The following is a 9801-nucleotide window of genomic DNA, read 5'->3' as shown; positions in this document are numbered from 1 at the left end:
TAGTGCGGTCCGGGCGGTCCGGGCCGGGTTTATTACGGGTTTGGCACTCGACATTTCAACACTGAACCGGCCCGGTGTACAAACGAACCGGGCTCGGGCCGGGTTTGAACCGCTAAACAAGAACTCGTAACCGGTCCACGAATATGATCGGGTTGCGGGCTGTGCGGGCTTAGTAGTACGGTCCATGCGTATACGAGCGGTCCGTGCGGGTTGGCCGCAGGTTGGAAACTTGAAATATTTTGTCTTCTCTTTATAATAGTTTATAATAATTGTAGTCTTGTAGTCTGTAAACAGTTGTGGTGTTATTAATTTATTATAGTAATTTAAATTAGTATATATATAGTAATTACAGTTCGTAATATAGTAATAATAATATTATATTTAATATTTCATAATTATTTTGTTTTTTATAATATTATTATTTTGTTTTTTATAATATAGCAAATAAATATTATATTATTATTTGCTATATGCAGTTGATCAATTTGCTATATAGTAATAATAATATTATATTTAATATTTCATAATTATTTTGTTTTTCCTTAATCACATACTAATGCAGTTGATGTAAGCAATTTTGCATGAGTTGTCTCCATTCTCTGACTCGCGGGCTTGTGCGGGTTGTGCGAGCTGTGCGGGTTGGCAGGCGCGTGCAGCTCGCGCGGGTTATGTGCGTGCCGGGTCAGTGCGGGCCGGTCCCGGTTTTTCAATATATGATTCGTAACCGGCTCGATTATTTTTACGAATTGTGCGGGTTTGAACCGGCCCGATTCGGGCCGAATAATTCCGGGCTTCCGTACGAACCGGTCCCGAGCGGGCGGTTCAAACCCGCACGTTTGGCCGGCTCTACGCACAACACACAAAATGGCGTATTAGCATGCATCTTGGGACAGATTCTAAAATATGGTGCCCTTGTCATGAAAATTGAAAATGGGGTTTTTTATATCAAGCCCTATCTTTAATTCAATGAATCAGGAAATCATAAAAATGATTAATTAAAATTAAATATTAATATAACATAATTAATTGATATTTATATTCAAGTATTTATAGATATATATATTCTTGGATGAATTATTTTTAAAATCAGAAAGGATTAAAAATATATTATTTTTGAATTATAAAGATACACGCTTTCCTTTTAATAACTATATAAATTTGAACATAATTAATATTTGTACAAAATATGAAAATCCATTGCTAAAACAAAATAAAAACAAGCAAAGAGAAGACCGGTCACACGAAGTGAGAGTATTCAACGGGGCATTGTCATCCAATCATACAGAAAAATCTAGTGAATCAAAGAAATAATATCCAATCGTTTGCCACAAACTAACAAAATTAAAAATCATCCCATCTAATCTAACCGCATATATCATTTCGCGGCTCTACAAACACACGCCACATTCTCTCTATACAATATACTACACATTACGCAACCAGGTCACCGTCACCGATCACGTCATGGCCGTCGCCGGCAAACTTACCACGCACTTCTTTCCACATAATATAACTTCCCGGAGCAGTCGAGCTCCGTTTTCTATTAATATTTCGAGTAGGATTAATAGTTTCTTGGCTCGTGCTCAGCGTGGTTCGCTTTCTGATGCTCCTTCGTGTATTTTTGTCGGCCCGATTGAAACCGCAAGTAAAGAAACTCTCGAAGCTCTTTATCGTCAGGTATACTTATTTTTTAAAACCGGCATGTATTGATTAAATAATTTATGGGAGAGCATGTCCAATAAGCTAGCTAAATGAGCTCGATAAATAAAATTTAAGAATTTTAGTACAAATTTGTTCTCCTGCTCACTTGGTTAGGAAACTTTTTTACATTCTTTATCTACGATTAGACCTCGATAAATTAATAATATCGATTAATTAATATTTTTTTGTAGTGGGACCTTTAATATAAATTAATAATTCGTTAAATTTATAAAATATTTATTTTTCATTAAAACATTTGTCCCGTATAATATATAAATTAATAATTTTATTTTACATCAAATTATATATTTATTCAAATATTTTATTTTAAAATAAGACGGGAACTCGCTTTCTTTTGAAATTAATTTATCCAAATACTCTGTATCATTTTTAGTGCATTTTGGAGCTCTCGTGTACTATCATTCCACGAAATTGTGTGCCACATACGGGAGTTAAAAGCAAGTCCAATGCAATGCTATAAGTGGTGTCATTTTTATAATTTGAAACCAAATGTCAAAAATTTCAACTCCAAATGAGTTCTATACTTGATGCAAATATGCATATATGTAATTTTGGTTCTAAATTTGAAACCAAGGATGTATTTATGCATCTAGTCACATCATCAAACTACTACAAATGAGATGAATGTTGTGTTTTAAATGAAATTTAGGGTAAAGTGACAAAATTTAGGTAAATTAGGAAATATTTGGTTTTAAAATGCATCTAGTATTGGAGTTGAAGTTCTATTTTAGCATCAAAAGACACTTTTTGGTGTCAAATAGCTATAACTGTTTTGCATCTTGCATTAGACTTGCTCTAATAAAGAGACCCGCAATCCCATAAAAAGACATCACAAGGGTACATATTACAATAGAAAATTAAGGACATGGGACCGGCTTCAACTCATAATCTTTTCTTTTGCATCATCTTCTTTCTTATTATCCATAACGTTACTAATTATTTGTTCATCCTTCATCATTATGCCTATGTTTCATTTTCACAAGGATAATCAATAATCTTTTCGGCATTTATTGCATTACGATAATCAATAATCTTTTCGGCTTATATATTTGTAAATACTTTCTCCGTCCCAAATTACTTGTCCACTTTGACTTTTACGTGTAATTTAAGGTGTCTTGACCGCATAACGATTATATTTAAAATTTTATTTTTGTGAATAAAAATTTAAATCTTAAACTTTTATTCCTGAAAAGAAAATTTAAAAATTGATGAACGGAGATATGTGGTCAATGCACCTTAAATTACGTGTAAAAGTTAAACCGGACAAGTAAAATTGGGACGGAGGGAGTATATGTTTAAAAAATTAAAAATGATATATATAGCGATTAATTAATAAATTATTAATATATCAATAAATTAATAAATTATTAATTTACCGATTAATTAATAATTTTCTCCGCTCCCGAAGGTATTAATTTATCGAGGTTTACCTGTATACGAAATGAGTAGCCAATTTTTATAGTGTTTATATCGGTAAAATATTCATTTCCCTTCTTTTTCTCGGAATCTTTTTCTTTTCCCTCTTAAGTACCTAGTTGAAGTCAAATTTATTATTTTTATTATAATAAAAAGTAGCAAATATTAGGATTGTTGTTGTAATTGATATTTAAAATATTGTCATAAATCACCAGGATTATAATAATGACAAGAATTGTGATGCCACAGAGGAGGGAGGGTGTATAAGACTATACTGAATTGGAGTGTTTATATTGTAGGCTAGGGAAGCATATTATAGCGGGAAGCCATTGATAGTTGATGATATGTTTGACAGAATTGAGGTAAGTAATGTTTATTTGGTTGAATTTACGAATGTTTGGTTACATTATGGTGTTAATTAGGAAATAAATTGATTTTAAATGAAACAGTTGAAACTGCGGTGGTATGGTTCTAAAGATGTCGTCAAGTATCCTCGTTGTAGTCTCAGAATGCAATCGACTTACGCAGATGCTCAGGTGAAATTTTGTTTGTGCTAGAAATGTGATGTTATTTTACCTGTATTTGATTCTCAGAGAAACAATGTGAATGTAACAGTGTTCATTAGCACTTTTTTACTTGACTTTCCTTATAGTGTCTTTATGATTAATAACTGGTGAATACTTAGCAATTTATAACAAAATTTGTATACGTAATATATGGGAAGATTCTTTTAAAAAGAATCTTAACTTATTCAAAAGGGGGGGAGGGGCAGGTAAACTACATCTACACCTGTTTTTCGTATTCTCGCTCTTTGTAACTATTGTGTTTAACAGAAATTTGGTATATGATAATAAATTAACTTTGTAGAATGCCAAAAAAATTAGAGAAAAGAAATGATCAAATGTTTTTCCTGAGCATCTGCTTAATGTTTTTACTTATTATCAAAATGATGGGAATTTTTTATGGGGAAAAGACACTCTAGCAAGCATCATTTGTTATATTTTTATTAATAATCGAAACGATCAAATAATAGGTGCTTCAATAATATTATGATGAAAATTGGGACCGTATTTATAAACAATTAGCATTTAGTTCTAAAACTTGTTTTGCATTCAAATGTGTCTTAAAACTACTCAAGTTGCTTTATAATTAGCTCTAACATATCATATGATGACAATGAACATGATATATACTTTTATGGTCCTCCCACAAGTGCTGCTGAGTACAAAGTTTGTCTTGGAAACTAGATTCTTCAGTTCCACCTGCTGAATGAGATTCTCTTTCTCCCTGAGATATAATAATAATCTATAGATGAATAGATTTTTATCCACTTGAAGAGTTAATGACGTGGATGTAGGGCAGGAAGATCCTTCACAGGCTGTTGCGTTAGCAAGCGTATGGCTCTTATTTCTGTGTATTGGTGGGACAGCTTGTTTTGTGCCTCTAATATACACAATTGGTCAAGCTTATCAAGAGGCATTTAACTCAGGATATACATACAGCAGCCAAATTTCCGCTGTTGACTCTCTTGCAATGTTAAATGGCATTCTGTTCATTGTGCTCGGGTTCATGCTGGCCTCAGCTTCTGGTAACAATTTAAAATAATTTCACCTTTCCTTCATTTCCAATAAGTTTCATTTTTGATTCCTATGCATAAATCTTTATATTTGTATTAAGATTATTCTGGAAACTATGTAGCCAGTAGATCAACATCTATTTAATCATGGAATTTGAACTGACTATATAAACTTCCTTCTGTTCTCTTGTATGAAAAGAATCATCCGGTCAAGTTGATATTTGTGTGAATGTCATATTTATTTTTCTGTAGTGTTTAATATTATCAAGTTGTAAAATTGCAAATAACAACTGATGACATGGATCAACCTTTGATCCTGTAAAACTCCCATGTAATTATAATGAAGAAATTCGACTACTGTTTAAGAATTTGCGTAAGGCTTATCTTGGGACTCGGGGTTTATATAATTTCACTGTTGTTGTAAGCAATCCATCAAGATTTTGATTTAGTATATTTTATTTTAAATATAAGTATATTTAGATTGGATAATCTGGTTGAGAAAACAAAACATTTGACGCAAACCACACGCATCTTCTTTATTGCTACTGAACGTCTACAGTAGCATATATCGCCCAATAGCTTAATTCAGAAGTTTTAGTTTAAGCTACAGCATATGATTGAGGGGTGTTCACAGTACACGCCTAACGAATATAAGCATAACTTGAAAAAACTGCAAGGGGGTTATAGAAGGTTGCTTCTGGGAAAACCTTAAACCTGCAGTCCTACTAGGGCGAATTGTACACTTTTACTGTTACATAAGAAATTAAATGTAGCTGTTCACGAATATCTGTAGACTGCAAAACATCCTTTAAGTATCTTTATTTACATAACTTTTGCAGCTGGAGCACTACAACGCTTATGGAAGAATGACTTGGTGGCACTTAAAGGGGATTGCCCCAATTGTGGTGAGGAGGTCAGTTGATGTAGTGTGCTTCTACTAATCAGTTCATACTCAAGATTTTTTATAAATGTTCATATTGAATTTTGTGTCTTGTCAAATTTCCATCTTAATTGTCATGTTGGACCTTAAAGGTTAAAATCATCATACTGTTCAGGTATTTGCATTTGTGAGATCAAATCAATCCAACAACGCGCCCCATAGAGCAGATTGTCATGTATGTAGTTGCTCGCTAGAATTTCGAACAAAGGTCGAGGTAACGCTTGCTCTTTCTCCTCCACGTGTTAAGGATTAGTTAATTGTAGACATATTATTGACTTGTTTGGTGGCTTAATGTTGTTAAGACCATGCTCATAGTTATAATGACATAAGGGTAGGAAGGCAACTAGTGTTATTGCCTCACATTTATTGCCTTAATACTGACACAGTTGTAAAGGGTTAGGTAATTAGAAGTGATTTATAAAGGGTTGAGTAATTAAAAGTGGAGTCCTATGATAATGGGGCTTATCATCTCAGTATCAACCATCTGGTTGATGATAGCCCCTAAATTGATGAATAGTTGATAAGGTTTTTTGGGAGAAAAGAAGAAAGGAGGCAACTATGGAAAAAGAAACAACTCATCTTCTGTCGATTATGTGGCAACTTTAGTGCATTGTAATGTATCAATAATTTAAACTTTTCCTTCTAATAATATTTTTATTTAATTTTAATCCCACCCACATTACATACACAACATATATTATATCCTATATATAATTGGTGCAAGGGAGTTAAAGTGATTTGGGCTATATCCGTAATTTCAAAATTATCATTAATAATTTAAAGTTTGAATAGACTAAATAAAAATCAAAATATTTTTAAATTGTACATTTTATACCAAAAAATGTGAGTAAGGTTTGAAGATATAGTATAATAAACTCAGAGTGAAAAATATATATGAAATATAACATTGTTTTAGTTTTTAAATTTAAAAAAATATGAAATTCCATGCAAACAAATGTAAAAAAAAATGAAAATAACCAAGGTCAAGTACCATAAATGGGTTGACACATAAAACAAAAAACAATATATTAATATATATAAAGCATACCGTGCGATCACAGGTATAACCTAGTACTCCCAACGCCCCTTCCAATTGTTATCGTTTCTAAGAGAGTGTCCGACACGCATTTTAAGATTAAAAGAAGGTATTGTTCTATAACATTTTTTTTAAAAAAAATCTGAATAAATATTCATCTTAAAATGCGTGCTGAACACTCTTTCATAAACACGATAACAATTGGGTGGGATGGGATTGAGGGAGTATACATGATAGTTGTCAGAGGCACCACCGTCGTCGTCCTCCCCTCCCCTCATCGTCTCCCTTCCTCCTCGTCACTTCATTCGACTACATTCATACCCACAAACACATACACCGGTTACACAAACATTCACATTTACAGCCCTTATCCTGTTTACACTACTCCAACAATCATTCATCTCATGAGTTGCACACAACGTTAGTTCTGTTGATAATTACAATTTAAGGAGAATGACATCGTTAAATCTATAAACAAAATATTGATAACCCATTTGACACATACACATAAATCCTCAAATTTTCTCTCAAATACTAATTCCATTATTTGAGTACATATTTGATTTGGATAATCGCTGTCATAGTCTTGATCATGAATCACTGAAATCAATTATAAAAACTCTTAAATTAATTATGAACCCTGATCTGACAGTGTTACTTTACGATACGATGATATATACATATTTCTTTAGTATTAGCTTATGATTTGCCATGTGAGATATTTGTACATTAATTTCGCTAACCAACGGCCAATAAAGCCAACATTCAATTTTGTCATTTGCCAGTTGCCAAAATGCCCCGTCTGATAAGTTTAATGTACATAAGCCTTTTTTAACGGGAGGACTTGAATTAGAAATATCTGAAAGTTACATGACGGAAATATTGGAATCTTTTGTTTTTACAATAAAACAACAATAGTTGAGTGACGATTGAATATATTTTTTCCTTCATTTAATTTAATTAATTTACAAGTAAACCTTACAAGATAAGCTTATTATTGACGTTTATAGCAATTTGTTTTTTGTTATTTATTGTTTTATACTATTTTATAGTAATAAACAACAATAAGTATGCTAATAAATTCAAATAATTGAGTATTTCAATAAAAATCAAATAATTGAGATAGTTACAAAAATAATTAAAATATTGTATAACTAGCCCCAAAAAAGTGTTCAAAATTCATAGGCTATAAAAACCTCCAAAGTGAAGAGAAAAATAATGTTGTGTTTGGTTGTGGTAAATGCAATAGAATGGATGAAATTAAAGAAAATTAGTGGGAGTTGGGGGTAGATTTGGAAAAAATGAGACAGTTGAAAAATTGTTATGATAAAAATTGTGAGATAATGGATGTAGTACGGAATTTCCATTTCAAAATTAGGGTGTTTAAATTATAGTTTAGGTGGTTAGGAATGGAATGCGTCAAAGAATGAAAATTTTAAGAATTCAGTTATTTTATACTTAAATCTCATTACATTCCATTTACCCAATCAAACACAACATAAACGGAAGAGTTGGTCTTTTGGTACTGTTTCTCAGTATGTGTTGCTACCTATTATAGAAATTAAGTTCACTGACAACAAAGTAATGTTGAAAACTTCTTCACTTATTACTTCAATTCATGCATCAAATTGTTTGTTATGTTATTTGTCGAATCGATCCTCAATATTCATAAATCTTTCTTTTTTCCGGGCCGGCCGAAATCGGGTGATGTTTAAAAATAACCATTTTTGGGGTGCAATGGCTGAAAATACCCATTTTTAGAACACATGGCTAAAAATACCGTTTTGGTTACGCATTTTGTAATCGGGTAAGTGTAATACGCATTTGAGAATTGAGTACCTAAGAAAATTACTAGAGATACGCATTTGTAGTTTGGGTATTACTATAGAGATACGCATTTGTCAAATGCGTATCTTAAAAAAAAATTGGATACTCATTTGACAAATGCGTATCTAGTACAAAACAGGATACCCAAATGGCAAATGCGTATCCAAATTGGTATTTTCAGCCATCCAGTTACAGAATGGGTATTTTCAGCCATTTGCACCAAAAAATTGTTATTTTTAACATTTTTTCGCCGAAATCTCAGCCTTGGTCAAAATTTATATTTTCAGCCATCCACTTACAAACTTAAATATGGTATTTTAGTTGGCTTGTGAAGGGGCTGTGTGCTCTAAATGTAGTTAATGGTCCTCGTATTGATTCTAAGACTCAAATTAGATCCTTAAAGAATGATGTCCGTAAAAGTTGCACTCTTCAAGTCATCTCCTGAAATAATTTGTCCTGTTTTATATGATATACAAATACATGTAGGAACTCAAAAGCGCAGATGACTTCTGTTGCAGTTTAGAGTCCTAATTTTGTTAATGAAATTTACCAATTTCTAGCAAGTTACTGGATCTAACAATCATTCAGCAAATAATATTTTCTTAGTACCAATGCATGGGCGAGACAATATATTAAATTTTGGCAAAAAATGGTTTAATTGAGCTGCTTGTTTTGCAAATTCATTTTCAGCAATCTATCTGTAGTCCAGGAAGACAATGGGTTTATGGTCGGATATACTTAAAAAGACAAAGAAGTAGAAGCAGACGTCAAGTATGGACGACATAAGTAAGAAGTAGAAGAAGTAGATTTCTTGTCGAATATAAGTGTGAAGACAGAAGTAGAAGAAGACGCTAAACATGGGCAAATGTATTTGCTATGCGGGTTACTAGATCAATGCCTGTAAAGAATTAATAAGATGATTTAGCAAGTATGCTGGAGCAGATTTTTTCGCTGTAACATCTTCCCATAAGTTGTCCTAGCATAAATCTGCCAGTGCCATGCATGGATAGTTTTAATATTATTTATTTTCTATTATATATAATTTTTTTATTACTAGAAAAATAAATCATACAAAATCACAAAATATATAATATATATTTTCGTTTTCAGCTATGGTCCTTGTATCTTGAAAGTGGATATAATAGAGTTTAACTTCATATGTGACTGTCCATAAACTTCTGACAATAATTTAGAAAATAAACATGACATTCAATTATAATATGTCGTTGAAAAGATTCGAATTCTTAATTTCTGAGAGTTGATCAGATATTCGGAAAGAATATT

The 9801-nt window shown here is 32.1% G+C and overlaps 1 protein-coding gene across 2 annotated transcripts; it reads left to right on the top strand.

Annotated features, from left to right (window-relative positions):
- The first annotated feature begins 1295 nt into the window (after positions 1-1295).
- Positions 1296-9503, top strand: LOC141697154 (PGR5-like protein 1A, chloroplastic). Of its 2 annotated transcripts, none has more exons than XM_074501400.1 (7): positions 1296-1677; positions 3438-3500; positions 3588-3674; positions 4501-4726; positions 5554-5627; positions 5770-5862; positions 9208-9503. In XM_074501400.1, exons 1-7 carry the CDS (start codon positions 1465-1467, stop codon positions 9301-9303), a joined length of 852 nt encoding a protein of 283 aa, XP_074357501.1. In that variant the 5' UTR covers positions 1296-1464; the 3' UTR covers positions 9304-9503. The 2 variants fall into 2 exon arrangements, with proteins under 2 accessions (XP_074357501.1, XP_074357500.1); XM_074501399.1 differs by having other exon boundaries at positions 1307-1677; positions 5770-5868.
- Positions 9504-9801: the final 298 nt, after the last annotated feature.

The sequence above is a fragment of the Apium graveolens genome, chromosome 11 (genome assembly GCF_009905375.1).
Source record: "Apium graveolens cultivar Ventura chromosome 11, ASM990537v1, whole genome shotgun sequence".
Lineage (NCBI taxonomy): Eukaryota > Viridiplantae > Streptophyta > Magnoliopsida > Apiales > Apiaceae > Apium > Apium graveolens.
Note: the sequence above shows the minus strand (reverse complement) of the source record. Positions and strands in the feature narration are given on the sequence as shown.